This window comes from Ceratotherium simum, chromosome 15 (assembly GCF_057802395.1).
Source record: "Ceratotherium simum simum isolate JZ-2026a chromosome 15, ASM5780239v1, whole genome shotgun sequence".
NCBI classification, from domain to species: Eukaryota; Metazoa; Chordata; class Mammalia; order Perissodactyla; family Rhinocerotidae; genus Ceratotherium; species Ceratotherium simum.
The window spans coordinates 53,376,600-53,394,408 of record NC_141914.1 but is presented as its reverse complement, the minus strand read 5'-3'; the positions used below and the strand labels follow the sequence as shown (position 1 = coordinate 53,394,408).

General features: G+C 38.0%; 1 protein-coding gene across 1 annotated transcript in view; it reads right to left on the bottom strand.

Annotated features, from left to right (window-relative positions):
- Nucleotides 1-12,250: 12,250 nt before the first annotated feature.
- The window catches only part of SERPINI2 (serpin family I member 2), a 32,000-nt gene continuing 26,441 nt past the window's right edge, over nucleotides 12,251-17,809 (bottom strand). Inside the window, exons 8-9 of the mRNA XM_087440074.1 lie at nucleotides 16,628-16,717; nucleotides 12,251-12,370 (exon numbers count right to left, since the gene is read on the bottom strand). Coding sequence (XP_087296200.1) covers nucleotides 12,294-12,370; nucleotides 16,628-16,717 — 167 coding nt within the window. The 3' untranslated portion in view covers nucleotides 12,251-12,293. The remainder of the gene's footprint in view (nucleotides 12,371-16,627; nucleotides 16,718-17,809) is intronic.

Here is a 17,809-nt window from a genome sequence, read left to right as displayed (position 1 = left end):
ATGTACTTACTGCCATTTTGTAACTTTTTTTTCTCAGTGTTTTAGTAGTCCTTCTCTGTTCCTTTCTTCTTCTATACAGAATTGATGGTCTCTTTAGTTTGACCTCTGTCTGAAAGCTCTACTCTTTAACTCCCCTCCTCCCTCTTTTTATATTTTTGATATCATATCTAACCTCTTTTTTGTGCATTTGTATCCATTACCCTCTTATCATGGAAATAGATAATTTTTCCTATTTGTGGTCTTCTCTTTTCCCCTTAAATCAGTCCCTTTAACATTTCTTGTAGCACTGGTTTCTTGCTGACAAACTCCTTTAATTTTTGCTTGTCTGGGAAATTTTTGATCTCTCCTTCCATTTTGAATGATAACCTTGCTGGGTAGAGTATTCTTGGCTGTAAGTTTTTTCCTTTTAGCACTTTAAATATATCATGCCACTCTCTTCTAGCCTGTAAGGTTTCTGCAGAGAAGTCAGCTGATAGCCTTATGGGGTTTCCTTTGTATGTAACTTGACTTTCTCTTGCAGCTTTTAGGATTCTCTCTTTATCTTTAATTCTGGACATTTTGATTATGATGTGTCTTGGTGTGGGCCTCTTTGGTTTTATCTTGTTTGGGGCTCTCTGTGCTTCCTGTACCTGGATGTCTGTTTCCTTCCTTAAGTTAGGGAAGTTTTCATCTATTATTCTTGAAATAGATTCTCTGCCCCTTTGTCTCACTCTTATCCTTCCGGGACACCTATAACACGTATGTTAGTGCACTTGATGTTGTCCCAGAGGTCCCTTAGACTGTCCTCACTCTTTTTAATTCTTTTCTCTTTTACCTGTTCAGCTTGGGTAATTTCTTCTAGTCTTTCGTCCAGCTCACAGATCTGTTCTTCTGTATCCTCTACTCTGCTTTTGAGTCCCTCTAGTGAATTTTTCATTTCCAGTATTGTATTCTTCATTTCTGATTGGTTCTTTTTTATATCTTCCCTTTCTTTGTTGACATTCTCACTGAGTTCATCTATTCTTCTCCCCAGATCAGTGAGCATCCTTAACACTCTTTGTTTGAACTCTCTGTTGGGTAGGTTGCTCATTTCTGTTTCATTTAGTTCCTTTTCTGGGGTTTTGTCCTGTTCCATTACTTGGAATGTATTCCTTTGCCTCCTCATTTTGCCTATTTCCCTGTGCTTGTGTGTATTAGGTAGGTCAGCTACGTCTCCTGCTCTTGGATAGGTGACCTTATATAAGTGATCCCTTAGGAAGCCTGCAGTGTGCTTCCCTCCGTTCTCAATGTTCCAGGGGTAACCCCTATGTGGGCTACATGTGTCCTTCTGTTGTGGCCTGTTTGCTCTCTCTGTAGGCACCCAGGGAGACCGAGTTATGCTCCTGGCCAGCTGTTGTAATGCTCAGCTGCTTGTAGTTGTTGTGGTCCCTTCAGTCTCTTTATGAGGTGTGGGGAGCCCCAGCACAGTTGGCTGCAAGTTCTAATACCACATTTGTGTTGCAGCATTTCTTTTAAGTGAGTAGGCCCCCAACGTGGCTGGTTGTTAGGCTCAGAGGTTTACAATTGCTATAAGCCCCCAGCCTTTAGGTCTCTTGTCAGTTCTCTGAGGATTGCAGCTGGGTGGGGCTGGCCTCAGGCACGGGAGCATCCAATTGTTTCAGGCTTTGGAAGGTGGGGCAAACCCCCTATGTGGGTCTTTGAGAAGCACAAGTCTTCTGCAGCTGACAAGCCCTGCCACCCACAGGTCCATACACACAGTCAACACAGTCCTGCCCCGTGTGAGCACCCCGACCTCCTGAAGCGGACCCAGTCTCTCCACGGTAGGAGCCCCACACACTCCACCACCACCCCACACTCTCCACCTGCCCCTTGTGCACATCCTGCCCCACTGAAGTGGGTTCAGTTGCCAGGCTGCAGAGAATCCAGTCACCAATCTATGCAGGCCCACAAGTTGCCTGAGGGCTCGTAGTTGGGTGGGGCCAATCTCTAGGGTGGGCTGCTTGCCCTGGCTGCATTGGATTAAATCGGTGCTCTAGTGGGTGGGGCAGACCTGGGCTAGCAGGCCCCAGGGAGAACTCCAATGGCGTCTGTCAGCACGCCCACACCAGGCCACAACAATGGCCGCCGTCAATGTCCCAGTCCCTGGAGAGATCTCACCTCTCACTGAGATGCACTCAGAGCCTATTAGGTGAGTCTCTTTTCACCAAAGCACTGTGCACCTTTCTTTCTGGTGATTTTAGGTTGCTTTCTGAAATGGGTGAGTTTGCGCGTGGGCCCTTTAAGAGCCGGTTTTAGTTTCTTTGTGAACCAGCTTTTCTGGGGGTAATCCCCAATGGTTTAGTAGCAGGCAAAGTCAGATACTCTGCCACTCATCTCGATTGTGCTGGGTCCACAAAATGCCCACAGTGGGGGCGCTCCCTGGCTCGGGGCCCCGCTCCTCCAGGGAGGCTGCGGACCTGTGGGCTGCTCCCGGGCGGCCATGAAGCTGGCGGCTTGTGAAGGCGGCGTTTTTCCTCTCCAGAAGGGAGTCTCTGCCCCTTCCACCTCAATTAGGATTGTCCGTTGTTGCAGGAGTTCCTCTTATCCAGTTTTCAGTTCTGTCTCAGGGGTAATTTTTCCACGAGTAGTTGTAAATTGGCTGTGTCCGCGGGAGGAGGTGAGTTCAGAGTCTGCCTACGCCGCCATCTTGACTTCTCTCTCCTGCGGCTATATTCTGCTCTTTAGTCCATCTGTCCTGTAGTCACATAAAGGAAAAAATTCGGGGGTCAGGGGATGGGCACTGTAGTACTTGAAATAGTTATCTACATAGTATAGATATCTCTGACTGTGATGTGCCTATTTCACAGCATCTTACACTCCTGGGTTCCCAGACTCATGCTTCCACTTCTCCCCGACATTAGTCATCTAGATTTTTTTTTCTTTTAATATTAAGTGTCTCATGTCAATGTGCCCTACATAAATGTATACTAGGGGTTTGTAAGCTTTTTGGTCTCAAGATATCTTTCCATACTGAGATATCATTGAGCACACCAAAGATCTAGATATTTGTCATATTAGGAAATAAAACTGTGCAATTTAAAAAATATTTATATTAATTTGTTTTAAAATGGCAATAATAAACTTATTATATGTTAACGTAAATAATATATTTTTATTTTAAAAACCTGTTTTCCGAATTTAAAAAAATCGCAGAGAAGAGTAGCATGTCTTTATATTTTTCATATCTTTTTTGTATCTTGTTTAATAGAAGACAGTAATAGACCCATATCCATCTCTGCATTCAGTCTGCTGCAATAGCACGTCTTGTAGCCTATGGAGACTCTACTGTACACTCATGAGGGACTGAGGGTGAAATGGGCAAATAACTTCCTAATATTATAATGAAAATAGTTTGACTTCATAGAGTCTCAGGCACTTTGAGAAATACTGCTATACACTATACAATTGCAACATTAATCTAAACATCAAAAAATAAAAAATTAAATATTTTAACAAAAAAATATTTTTTGTTGTTGTTGTGGCTTTTACCTGAACTGACAAAATTCACATATTTGGGGCATCCTGTGCCAATAAGTTCTTAAGGAGAAATCACGTTCCTATTTTAAATTTGCTAATACATAAAATATTTTTGGAAAATTTAAGTTGAATCTGAAAAAACTCATATATGAATCTATATAGTGGACCAGTTTGTTAACATTTTACCATCGTGTAGATAAAATGAATAAATTAGTAACTGAGTTTACTTAAATATCTTAAATAACTAACATTACTTTTTCCTTTTAAGATCCACATAAAGAAATGGACTATTCTAGCATTTTTCAGTTTTAATATATTTTTTTATCCTAACCTACTGGTATAATAAGTATATAAATAAATACATATACTAGTCAAAATCAAATTACAAAATTCTATAAATCTCTAACAGAAGGAGAATGTGTGCTATGATTTGGTATATTTAAGAAAGCTCAAATGACCCAACTTTCAAGTTATCTTTCTTCAATAATCTCTAGATCATTTGATCAAATAAAATTTCCTCTCTTACAATCTTTTGAAAATGCACCAGAGTAGAACTCACTTAGTCATATTGTATCTGTTCTTAGAAGATTAGTTCCATGACAAATTCAATATTTACAAAGATATCTAAGGTTATCTCCTTGTTCTTTTCTCCATTATGGGCATGCACAGCTCTTCAAGGTGGTGTAAATGGTAGGGAAAACAACTTAAGAAGGAGGCTTCCAGGATTGCAGTGAATATTGCACAAGGCACTGGGGGAAAATGTGTATCTGTGTTTTCCCTGTTGAGTTCCAGATTTTTGCTGCTTTCTTCCAAGGAGTGATAGCAAAATAGAGACAGGAGAGAAAATACAGATATAAAACTAAATAAATAATTTATATTGACTTTAACAATTAGCAGGGGAAGCAATTGGTCAGCAGTTTCTAGAAGTTGTCTCAAGACTTAGCCCTTTTATATGTAAATCAAATTCTTCCCTTTTGTGTTAGCATTTTATGTATATAGCTGAATTTTCTGTCTTTGACCTTGAAAAGATCAAGTTGATCTGCAAGTAATTTTATGGCTGCTAAAATAAAACTCAGTTCTCTTTAGAGGCAGACAACAAAATCCAGAATCACAGCAACATAATAATAACAATAACAATACCCAACATCCAAGCCAAATGCTACATTTGTAAAGAAGCAGAAAATGTGATCCATAAATAAAAGGAAAATCAATCAATAGAAAAACAGACCCAAAATAACAGTGATTATGGATTTAGCTGACAAAGATGTAAAATAGCTCTTATAAATATATTCAAGGATTTAAAAAAAAATGGGATAAATTTTGGAAAAAAAAGGAAGATCTTTTTTTTTTCTTTTTTTGCTGAGGAAGATTAGCCCTGAGCTAATATCTGTGCCAATCTTCCTCTACTCTGTATGTGGGTCACTGCCAGAGCATAGCTTGATGAGTGGTGTAGGTCTGCACCCAGGATCCGAACCCACAAACCCAGGCTGCCAAAGTGGAGCATGTGGAACTTTAACCACTCAGCCATGGGGCCGGCCTCTGGGAGATATTTTTTTAAATGAAATATCTAGAGCTAAAACATATAATGTCTAAAATAAAAATTTCACTGGATGGAATTCAATGAAGATTAGACCTTACAGAAGAAGAGATTAACTTGAAGACATTACAATCGAAACTATGCAAACCAATGTGTGGAGAAAAACGTGAACAAAACTACAGTGTCCTGTGGAGTGATGCGGTGCAGTCTATCATCTATGTGATTGAAGTCCAGAAGAGGTGGGGAGAGGAATGGAAAATATTTGGAAAAATAATGGCCCAAAATTTCCAAATCTGATTGTTAACTATTAGCCCATGGGTCCAATAACGACAACAACCCCAAGCAGGGTAAACACAACGAAAATAACACCACAGTACATTATAATTATAGCGCCGAAAAGGAGGTGAAGAACAGGGCCATGTAACCTAAAGGTGACAACTTGGCTGTGGATTTCCCAGCCTCCACAACAGTGAGAATTAAACGTCTGTTGTTTAAGCCACCCAGTCTATAGTATTTTGTTGTAGCAGCCCGAGATAGGACACCACATCGTAGCGATAGAGTTACTGAAGGAGATTGAGTCTCTGATAGCCGTGGAACCCTACACCAGTCATCCAACCTCCTGACTTCTTTTGCTTGACAGAGAAGTAAACTTTTGTCATTTTAAGCCACTCTTGAGTCACTGTCACTCACAGCTGAAACTCTACACTTTATACAATTATCGACAACTTTTGGGACCTCATACAGACCCACAAGGCAAACATATACTTGAATTGGTGGCTCTGACAAGGTCTTTATTTACTTCAATTCAGTGGCCCCTCATTGAGCAACTGCCAGGATGCAGCAGAGTCCTGGATCCTATGGGAAACATAAAGATGAATAAGATCTCATCATGGTGCAATTAAAAAATAGACAATTCTTTCTGGGACCACTGTTACATGGCAACTGAAACAAATAACTTTTATGATATGGGGGGAGAGTGTTGGTAGGAAGAAGTAGAAATTGAGAGCACCTTGGATGGCTTTTTTTAGGAAAAGAAATATTTGAACTAGGTCTTGAAGCAAAATTAGAGCTTTGACACACAGATTTTGCGGGAGGGAAGGGAAAATCATTTTCAGGCAGACAAAGCAGCTTTAACAGCCACCCAAGGACGGAGATTGGAGATGTGCTGGATGACCAAGCACAGATGAGCAAAGATTAGTCTAGAAATGCAAGATTTGGAAGAATATGGAAGGCTTTGAATGTTGCCTGAAGTCTTGCTTTTATTCTTCATGCAATGAGGAGTGATTATCTTTATAATTTAGTTACCTTCTTTAATTTAGATTTTTGTGTGTGTGTGTGAGGAAGATCAGCCCTGAGCTAACATCCGTGCTAATCCTCCTCTTTTTGCTGAGGAAGACCGGCTCTCAGCTAACATCTATTGCCAATCCTCCTCCTTTGTTTTTTCTTCCCCAAAGTCCCAGTAGACAGTTGTATGTCAGTTGCACATCCTTCTAGTTGCTGTATGTGGGACGCAGCCTCAGCGTGGCCGGAGAAGTGGTGCATCACCGTGCGCCCGGGATCCGAACCCGGGCCGCCAGTAGCAGAGCGCGCACACTTAACCACTAAGCCAGGGGACCGGCCCTCATTTAGATTTTTAATGTAATCATCTCTCATTGGTCTCTTTCTTCATTGAATCTTGTACTCTGCTGGCTTCTTTCCTATTTTATCGATTATCAGATCATTCTGAGTAGAGCAAAGTAATGATCGTAGAAGAGAGTAGTATACCTTGTTTCAGTGGTTCCCAAAGTATGATTCCCAGACCAGCAGCATCAACATTACCTGGAAACTTGTTAGAAATGCAAATATTTGGTACCCAACCCAGCCCCACCAAATCAGAAGCCCCGGAGGCGGGGCCGGACAGTCTGTGTTTTAACAAGCCCTCAGGTGATTCCGACGCAATCAAAGTATGAGAGAACTGGCTTAGTGACTAATAGCTGCGGTCTGGAGTCAGAGAACCAGAGTGCAAATACCAGTTCTACCATTTATACTCCACGCGTGCCCTTGAGCAAAGTTCCTTAACCTTTTGGTTCCAATGTTCTTGTTTTACAAAGGGTGAGACAGAGATGTCAGTGTCATATAAGATACTGTATATACATTACTCAGAGATAGCAAGATCTCTATAAATATAAGCTATTGTTAATTACAGAATAGGAACTTGATTGCCAGAAAGTTTTCTCTGTATGTTTTCATGGATACAAAAATATGAATAATGTGATACAAGCCATGACAAACCAAATAATCCAAATCTAATATGTATATATAATCCAAAAGAAAAATCTGTTTTGTTCTCCACAAAAGCCTGTTGAGAACTTAGACCAGCTTTTCTTATATCATTTTCTGTGAAGCATTGAGTACATACTTTTAAATATCGTTAGTAATGCCATGTCTTCATTCCTTGCAAGTGGGCGTAATTTTTACATTAGTCAAAAATTTGTTCAGGACGAGTCTTTAAAGAAGATATCCTTAACCCATCCCCATCTCCACCACACACGTACCCAGAGTAACTAGGAGGTAAAGGCTGATTTTTTATTATGGAAAGAGTCTCAATGAAGAGCTGTGTGGCAGCCAGCAAAGCACCCCATTAGTGGACTTTTTGTGTCTTACATCCTTTCCTCTCTTTTGGTGAAGATACATGTTTACGATGAAGCTGAGCACTGGAACGTCATTCCTGAACTTCTTTCACAGAACTTGCCTAATTCAAATAGTGTTCCCGAACTTTGTCTCACCAGGATGAGAAAACATCTACTACAGGCTAATACATGGAAAACATATATTAAGAACAGAGTTGTATTATTTTGGTGCGCACTAGCTACCTAGTTCTTATGACCTAATACCATTCACTGTATTTCTTGCTCCTGGTAGAGTCCGGTGTGCGAATCCACGGTCAGTGGTGGTGGGGCAGAGGATAGGATGGATGTGATCCATGCAATCATTCAGGGACCCAGGCTGATAGAGCCTCTGCCACTTTCCATACAAAGCTTCCGTGGTCACCCTTAATGTTGATATACAGCCAATAGAATGGACAAAAGAGAAAGAAAAGTAAGGAAACTCACTTCCTAACCACTGTGGCCAGAAGTAACACATAACATTTCTGCTCATATTCCACTAGTAAGAACGGATTAAGTATTCTACCAAGTTCAAGAGAGATGTGAAATGTAATCTCTAGCTGGACCCTGGGTCAGTATGCACATGATCTACTTTCCAAGTTGTCACAAGCAACAATTTTACCAAATATTTCCAGCCTGCCATGTCTGTGTTGTTATTGCTGTTGTTTTTGTTTTTGCTGTCAACTTTAAATTATGCCACACACTTTGGGTTTTGTCATAGAGTCACCCTATTAAAGGAACCAAATTAACACTCGAGATTGTCACTAACAATCCCTCAAATTCCAATGAAAATATAACTCTTGTTCACGTCACAGTCCAATGCCAATAAGTTTTTCTGGTTGGCTTTGGCCCAGGCAGCAGAGAGGCGCTGTGACACACAGTGATAGAGGAACCCAGGCTAACAGAGGCTCTGTCACCTTCTAAATAGGGTTCCCAGGGTCATCTTGAGCATTGGCATCTAGCTGGTACAGAGGAAGAGAGCAGTTAGAAAGGGACACATTTCTGAATCATTTGGGCTCACAAGTGACACGCTCACCTCCACTCACATACCATTGATGAGAACTAATTACAAGGATCCATTTAAATAAATGCAATGGTGGGTGAAATGAAGTCCCCGGCTAGGCCTCCACTGCCCAGCAACAGCTCTACACTGCAGGAACCATGGGCAAAAATCTTCACTAGATAGAGGTCTCTGCCACAATGGTGAAATTGTTTTATATGTATCCTCTTTTGAAAATTTAAATATCAAATTTATAAAGAGACAATTATAAATAAAGATAATGTAATTGACCAAGATCCTAGTGAGAGGTACACTCTGGATTTTTTTTTGTTTTGTGAAAAAACACTGCTTATAGACAACAATGATTCAAAAAACATTATTCCAAAGATGTGTCTTTGTTGAGAGGTCAGAGGTTTATAAACATAGGATTTAGATAGGATTTAGGATTTAGATAGGATTTTTATAAACATAGGATTTAAATAGGATTCGTCCAACACCACTATACAGGTGAGGACATTGAAGCCCCAGAGAACTGATGTGACCAGACAAAAATATAATGTTAGACAGTGAAAAACATCTCCTTTTTCATTTCTTTTATATTATACCATCAGAGTGGTCACTTGAGGCATCAAAAATAGAAAGAAACTAGATTTTTGACCTCTTGGATTTCAGGCTTCAGATTTAGAGATGATCATACAAAGAGCCAGAAAAAAAATTGAAAAATCAGAAAAAAAAGTGCTCTTACAAGCAAACAAATTACAGTAGGCCCACTTTTCCACTGTGTGCATGGAGCCAGTCTCCAGATCCACAGCTCAGGTGGACGGCCCCTCACAGAGGCGTCTCAGTGGTCTGAGGCTATACTGTGAGAAAATATCTTACCTCCAGAGCCCAAAGCACTGACTTCTAATGAAATCTGCCTAAAGTTTCCTCTATATCTTTCAAGGTTTCCAAATCTTTATTATCCAATTCAGGAGAATTCTATAAACCTCACCCCCAAAAAGAAATTGTCCTTTGACCTCTCAGGTCCCACGGCCTGATGCAGCAGACGTCTCTAAAATACGCCATGAATCATGACTATGTGAAGTCAATAAAATCCAATTCCAAGCTTTCCAAAAAAAAATACTACTACTTTAATGGCCATTTTGCCTCAAGGTGAGAAAAAGTATATATATGTGATATATTAGACTTTTATAAGGGGTATTAATTTGGCAATATTTTTATTCCATATAGATTACATACTGTTGTGAATTCTAAAAATTTCACATAGCTTGGCAAAAAAAATATTTTATACTTATTTTATTTCATAATAGATATATGTTTTATAAATATATTCTAGACACTTCTAACCTTTGAGTATGGAACTATAACTATTGAGTTAACTGCAGCTGAAGGTGAAGATGAAAGGTTTTAACCTTGAGAGTGCTTTGGCAACTATATTTCTAGAACAGAGTAGAAGGGGAGATTTTAAGCTTGAACCCACACCAGAAGGCTACTTTCTCTTCTATAAGGAGCTTAAACTTTCTCCTTTTTTAAGGCAAGTAACATTTACCAGATACAGAGCATGAAATCAGAGAAGGAAAACAACCAAAACTTCCCTACAATGCAAAGTCAGGCTCCATAGTAAGGAACCCGAGGCAGACATCTAAAGATCTTATTGAAGAAAAGTAAGTATATTGGGAACACGTTATAAAAACACGTACTTAAAATGAAACTTGGGCAGTCACGTTATTACACTATCTCATTTTATAGAACCCCTCTTATTTCCTTATCCTGTTTTATTATTATTATTATTATCAATTTTCGAAATTTGAAATTAACTTGTTTTTGTATTTGTTCACTAGTTTACTGTCTCTCTGCCACCAGTAAAATGTCAGCCCCATGAGGTGAGAGACCATATCAGTTTTGTTCACTGGTATGTCCCTGGTACCTAACACAGTGCCTGGAACATGGAAGATCAATTCACATTTGTGGAAAGAATGAATGAATCCTCAGAGCAGACTGATTTGCAACACATGGAAAAAGATCACAAGAACTCAGGCAATCCAAAGAAAACAGGAATCTGGACCAGACATGAAGAAAACGACTGTACTCTTAACTGAGTTGATTATTTTCTTCTTCCTGAATAGAAGAAGCATATTTTTAAACCAGTTCCATGGTGAGGAGCAAACTTGTGGCATATCATTAACATTTAGATTAGCATTTACTGTGTTATGTCTGAGCTCAAGTTGCCAGTCTAGGAAAATGAACATTGCTTTCAATTATGTTATGGTCTTAAACACTCACAATTAATCTTAAAATTGTCTTCATAATGCCTTGACTATTGCTGTAGGTTTTCCTAGACTTGCTAGACACCTAGACTTTGGAGACTAGACAGCACAATGTTTCGGGGGAAGAACTGTACTACTCTGAAGGATTTATGTGAAGGGAATTATACCTCAGTGATTATGGTCACAGCCTTCTAGCTCACATAGTCTTGAATTCACACTTTGAAATACAGTAAAGACTACCACATTTATTTGCTATATATATTTGTTTGCTATATATGTGTCCTTGACTGATTTATATATGGTCTTTAAGTTTCGGTTTCTTCATCAGGAAGAGGGGTGACAGTATCTCATAGGATTTTTAGTACATTTAACATAATGTAGATATAAAGTGCTTATTTCAGGGCCTGATACTTAATTAGGGTTCAACAATGGGTGGCCATTATCGTTAAGCTCTCTGCCAAGAATTGCCAGGACAAACAAACAAAAGGGCACTTTACGTCATTAAAATGAAAATGGAAAAACTGTGAAACACGTTAGTGATTAGAATGTAGTATTATTTTGGATATTCTGATGTGACATTTCAGAGTATTCAGAGGAAGGGTTCTGCATTTAATCTTTGTAGATTACAATCTTGGCTCTAACAGTTTCTTATCTCAGGGTTGTAAAATCGTGGAAGGTCATCCTCCTGAATCACGCTAATTTAGCTGCCACTTTCACATATAGGAAAGCTTTATAAAAGTTCTCATCATTTCTATTTGCTACACATGTTTAAAGTATAAATCAGAAGAAAAAAATTGACATGTCCCAAAAGGTATGGAAACGAGGCAAATATTAAATGTAACACATGGAATACCAAGTGAAGATTAGCGAAAAACTCAAAGCTTGTCTACTGTCATAGATACTGGATCTCCGTATCTTACATAGCACCCCAGAGAGGCACACACCACACCCACTCTCTCTTGACCTTACTTCTCCATGGTCTGGATAACGCTGCTATGCCTGGGAGCCAGCTAGTCGAGTCTTTCAGGAATATAGAGACTTTGATATCTAAGATAGGAATTTGATATCTAAAATATCATAGACAGGATTGTTCTAACATATTGATAGTAATATTTTATGTAAGTTCATTGCTTTTGATTCATATAGACTTTACAAAACACACAGAAAGAACAGAAAGATTGAATGCATAATTTCATTTATTAATAATTTCATTTATTCATTAATACAGATTAATACAGGCACAGTTTAAAATGGGGAAAGATACATAGAAATTATTTGCAAGATGATGATATTTTGACAATCAACTATTTTCCAAGAATCGTCTTATATTCTGAGGCTGTGCTTTTCAGTCACAGTGAATCTAAATCTCTTCCCTTCATCTTTTGGGTGTCAGGATCTGTCACCCTTCCCATAAACAAAATTGATTCTAGGAAAAGAAAAAAACCATACTTGAGGGATTTCTGGAGAAAAAAAGTTGACAGTAATTAGTTTTTTATAATATTTTAACAAACCATTTAGTCTTTAGTCACTTTTAACACTCAGTCACTTGATAAATAGGCAATGTCTAATAGCAAAACCCTCTCCTTTGTCTAAAATATACAATTACATAATTATTAATCATTTTCTGGTAATTTATGAAGTAAATTAACACCCACAACAGCTTGTCATCAAAAACACATTAGTCCTGTTTTTCACATAGGAAAGTAAAAATAAAGTGACAGAGAGGTGTTCTTCTAAATATAGAGACTCAGCCAGGCAAACATAGCATAATAAAATGGTGAAGAGCTTGGCAGAGTTTTAAATTTAAGGCATTAGCAGTCATCTTTTTATGTATGTAACATAAGCCCCAAGGGTTCAAAGTGCAGCTTCTCAGCTCCCCTCCTTCAGCTCTGGAGCAAAGCTCACTGCTAAAGACAATATTTTCATATCACTGGTACTTTCAAATCCTCACAGTGGTGATATAGTATACAGCATAAATGCAAACACCTGTTTCCAGCCATTCTGTGTTTGCAAGTGAAAAGGAACTAAGAGCTAAAGGACAAAACAGAAATAAATGATGTGTCAAAATCCATTCACCTTTCTTTTCAACTAGGGTAAAGAAAGTGGCTTCAATGGATCCGTGTCAAGTGTTGCTTTGACTTAAGTTCCCTATGGTTATGTGTAATAAAGGTTAATTTCAAAAGCGATAAAATAAATTTTACATAATTTTAAAGAAAATTATATTTAAATGTGTTTGAGATAAGAATGGGAAAGCCCTTTTTCATTAACTCCTTACTGTTCAGTTCAAAGACAGACACACCCTTACAAGAGCCAATAACACAGAAACAGACATAATCTCTTGCAGATTTTTTTCTTGTTATGAGTAATTGTAATCAATAATACCTTGCCTCAAAAATCTCAAAGTAATTCTGAGAAAAAGAAAGAAAACAAATACCCCTATTTTTCAGATAGGCAGGGATACACAAGTAGCTTTCCCAGGATGTATATTACACTTAGTCACAATAGGAATCGTCAGTGACTCTTATATCTTTATAATTCTATGGCATCAAAATGCTTATCAGAATTATTTGTTCAGGAAATTTTTAAAGTAACTTTTCTAGAAACTCATAAATGAAGACAATAGTTTAAAATTTTAAACACTCAGAAGTGTAGAACATTACATAAAAGCCATTTGTCTCAGCCTAATCAATCTGTTTCCACATTTTGAATTGAGTCTCTGTGCAGTCACCAGTCTACTCACTACCAAATTGGACAGACTAGTGAAATCTCCCTTGACATAATAGCAATGGATTTAGAGGCAGGCTGAAGCAGAAATCATTATTGTTTTCTCTTCATACCTCCTTTTTAAAGAGGTGTCCCTCATATTTAATCAATATATTTATACCACATCTCCATCAGATGGAAGCAACTTTTACCTCCTAATATTAAAATATGGTAGGTAGCATAACCAAAGCTAGCCAGCCCTGGTGGTCTAGTGGTTAAGATTCGGCACTCTCACCATCACAGCCTGGGTTCGCTTCCTGTCAGGGAACCACACCACCCATCTGTCAGTTGTGACACTGCGGTGGCTGCGTGTGGCTGGGATGCTGAAAGCTCTGCCACCAGTATATCAAATACCAGCAGGGTCACCCACGGTGGACAGGTTTCAGTGGAGCTTCCAGACTAAGACAGACTAGGAAGAAGGACCTGGCCACCCACTTCCAAAAAACTGGCTATGAAAACCCTATGAATAGCAGGGGAGCATAGTCTGATACAGCGCAAAGCACGGGCCAAAAAAAACCCAGGCGGGTTTCCACTCTGCTGTACACAGGGTCACTAGGAGTCAAAATCCATGGACATAAGAACACAAAAACAAAGTAATGACCTAGAAAAAAAGATTTCTTAATGAATACCCTGCAGTCTGCTTCCCCCTTCAACCCAAGACTCTGACAGAGTTCTAAACACAATATGTGCGGAGTATTGTCAGTTTCAAAACCATGATTCACTACTTTCTGAGAAATGGCACATTTCATGTGGCATCTTTCACAATTTTCTTCTGAAATTCTCTAAAACTGGCCTACACTCTCAACCTAAAAGAAGAAAAAAATGTTCCTTATTTCCCTGGAAGTTTGGCTTAGTGAAAACTTTGGATGACTATACTAAACTATAAAACTAATCTGACAGGAAAATACAAATGATGTATGGATTTTGCAAAGAGCATTGCTTGACCAAAAGAAAATTTTAAATCTAGATAAAAATTGGTTACACTAAATCTAAAATCATTCATCCTCAGAATTCAGAAATCGTCAAGTGAATATATTTTATGTAAAGCATTAAGCCACTTAGTAGCCTACTATGCTATGTGAAGTCACCATCTTTGTTAATCTCAATGATTTCTTGAGTTCATTTGTGAGAAAAAATAAATAAATCACTGAATGTGTATTGTCTTAAGATAATAGCCCATTCTACACTTTATATGGCAACAATTTACAGCCCCTGATAAATGAGTGGCCATTCATTTTAAAGAGTACTTTAAGGGAGTAACTCTAGTTTAGAAAGTCTCATTGCAATAAGGATCATAAAACAGTGGAAATTGTCATTAAGGTCTGGTAGTTAAGTATTATCACAAATAAATAAATAAATAAGTGTATTATTTTGGGTGTTGAATTTCACTGGTGATTAACTGATCGCTAGTAAATGGCCTCAGTTATCAAGTTGGAGAGTAGAGTCAAACAGCTTTGATCTAAATGCCATTCTGTCCTTGTGCATTGATGCTCAATGCAGCTTCATTTCTTTCTAGTCTCCATACCCAATAATTACATACTAATTGTAAGAAATTAGAGTCATTCAAAGGTTGAAGATGTATAGATCGAATGACATACTCAGAATATGTTTTAATACTAACACATCCGCTACAGGAATTGAAGTTGTGTTAATCCACTTTCAGCAAGTCTAAAGTTGTCTCACTGTATCCAGGATATAACTTCCTGAAGGGTCACTCAGCATTAGCTTCATGGAGCCTTAAAAAGAGACTGATATATCCCTCAGGGGGTCGATAACATCAGTATCCCTAGTTAATCTAACAGATTCAGATTCTGAGATTAACCATGTCTCTTTTCCAAGTAAGCCAATTTATACAGAGAAATTTTTTCATTTTCCTTCTTTCATTTATCCAGTCATTCACTCTTTTATATTTATTGATTTATTCATAATGAACACTATGTGTCAGGCACAGTGTTATAGGCTTCATAGATTTTTTAATTTAACTCTATGAGAAAGGTATTAATATTATGTTCAAATAAAAGATGAGGAGAATATGTCTTAGAAAGTATAATTGAGCTGGGACTTGAGCCCAGGTCTGATACCCAAGTCCATACTCCCAATCTCTAGGGGGATGTTGATAGTGTGTACAAGGCACTCTGCCAAACACTGGGCTGGATACAGAGACAAGTAAGATGCAATTTCTGCTCTCCTATGGTTTCTGATCCTCATATGGGCATTATGACCCGTGAAGACTCCTAACTATACACTTAAAGAAAGTTCCCCCACTGTATCCACATTCCTGACCTCTCTTTTTCATAAGAGAAAATGCAGAAACATCTCTCCAGACAACCTGCATTTCCACATGTTGACATTGTATCAAATGCCAGTCCAATCCACTGTGACCTCTACTGTTTGTACCTAACTGCATCGTCTTTCACCAATTGCCCAAATTGGATATTTGGAATTACATTTGACCCTTTTCTCCCACTCAGAGCCTATACCTAGTCACTTATTCTTTTGGAATCTACCTCTGAAATCTTTCACAATGCTACAACCCCCAATTTCCACTCCTTTTGTGGCATCATAGAGAGTTGACTTCAGAGACAAACAGGTGCTCTTCCCACTCGGCCACTTAGACAAAGCACATCACCTCTCTCTGAGTGTCTATGTCTTTAATAGCCAATATCTAACCTATTGGAATGGTGTTAGCTTTAGAGAGAGGCATTGGAAATGGCTAGCACGTGTAATAGCTATTTTGGCAGCTATTACTACTACTGCCCTATTTTAGGCCCCTGTCATCTCTTAAAATACAATGCCTGGTACAAAACAGACACTCAACAAATATCCATTGAAAGAATAAATGATTCATATATGTAGATTAGCAGCTAGGACTAGGTCTGTTTAACTTAAGCAGTTCCCCCAGGGAATTCTCAAAACGTACCTGTTGGGTTATTCTTCATAATAAACAGAAATGGATGATTTGCTATAAATTGGTTTCGAGCCAGACTCATGATCACAGGGATGTTTACACCTATGAAATAGAGACAACAGTTATTCAGATGTTCACATTAAAAGATCAGTAAAGAAAATATATCCATAATACTTTTTGTAGACAGGACAGGTCATTTTGTTTGAGGAGTTAACATGTGGAAAAATAACCATTTTCTAAATACAGAGAAGTTTGGAATAAATTTAAAAACCACAGAGCAGAAGAATAAATATTGGATTATTCATGGAATAATTCTAACTTCACATTTATGCTCAGTGAAGAAGAAAGCCAGATACTAGATTCAATTCAGTGAAAGCAGTTGAAAAATTTCATATTTTAAACAATAATTTTCTGCTCACTTTTTATTTACATTATACGATTTATTCTTGTAATGTTTCAACTCTTAATTCCTATCCAGATATTTTTGCACTTTATTTCTATTCTTCAGGCTTGTGGTAATCACATCTGAGTTCAAATTTATTTTTTTTAACTTAACCTTTCCAAAATTATTCTGTGAGCTCAGAGCTTTTAGGATTTGTGCTGTGAATGTGTATAAGATTTTATTATGAGATTAGAGGGAAAGATTTGCTGCCTTAACAATCATTTACTGTGATAATTTATTTCATGCTGCTCCACTGTGGCATTTGTCAATATTTAGAGTGGGTAAATTTAAAGGGTGGATTTTTTTCTTTCTAGATTAAATATTCCTACACTCAATTCAAATGTTTTCTTTACTAATAATGTGATGATTTTGTACAATTTTTTCAGACCCACGAAAAAATAATTTTTAAAAATGTAATGTAATCAGAATTAAAAAATAATTATAGAGAAGGAAAAAAACTTTTCCTCTACACTCTTTGTTTGTGACTGCGGTGTGCAAATTAAACTGACAAAACACAGATTAACAGAAGAAATGGTTTAGTTTGTATTCACAGAGGAGCTTCACAGAAAAAAAGTGAATACCCAAAGAAGTGAATAGGCTTGAGAGCTTATATACCATATTAACAAAGGATGGTGAACTCTGGAGAAGTGACTAGACAAAGGAAAAAGGGTTTGGGCTTGTCGGGGCAGTATATTGTGGGAAGGTAAATATACAGGGGAAATTAATGATAAATAAGGTTTATTTAGTAAGGT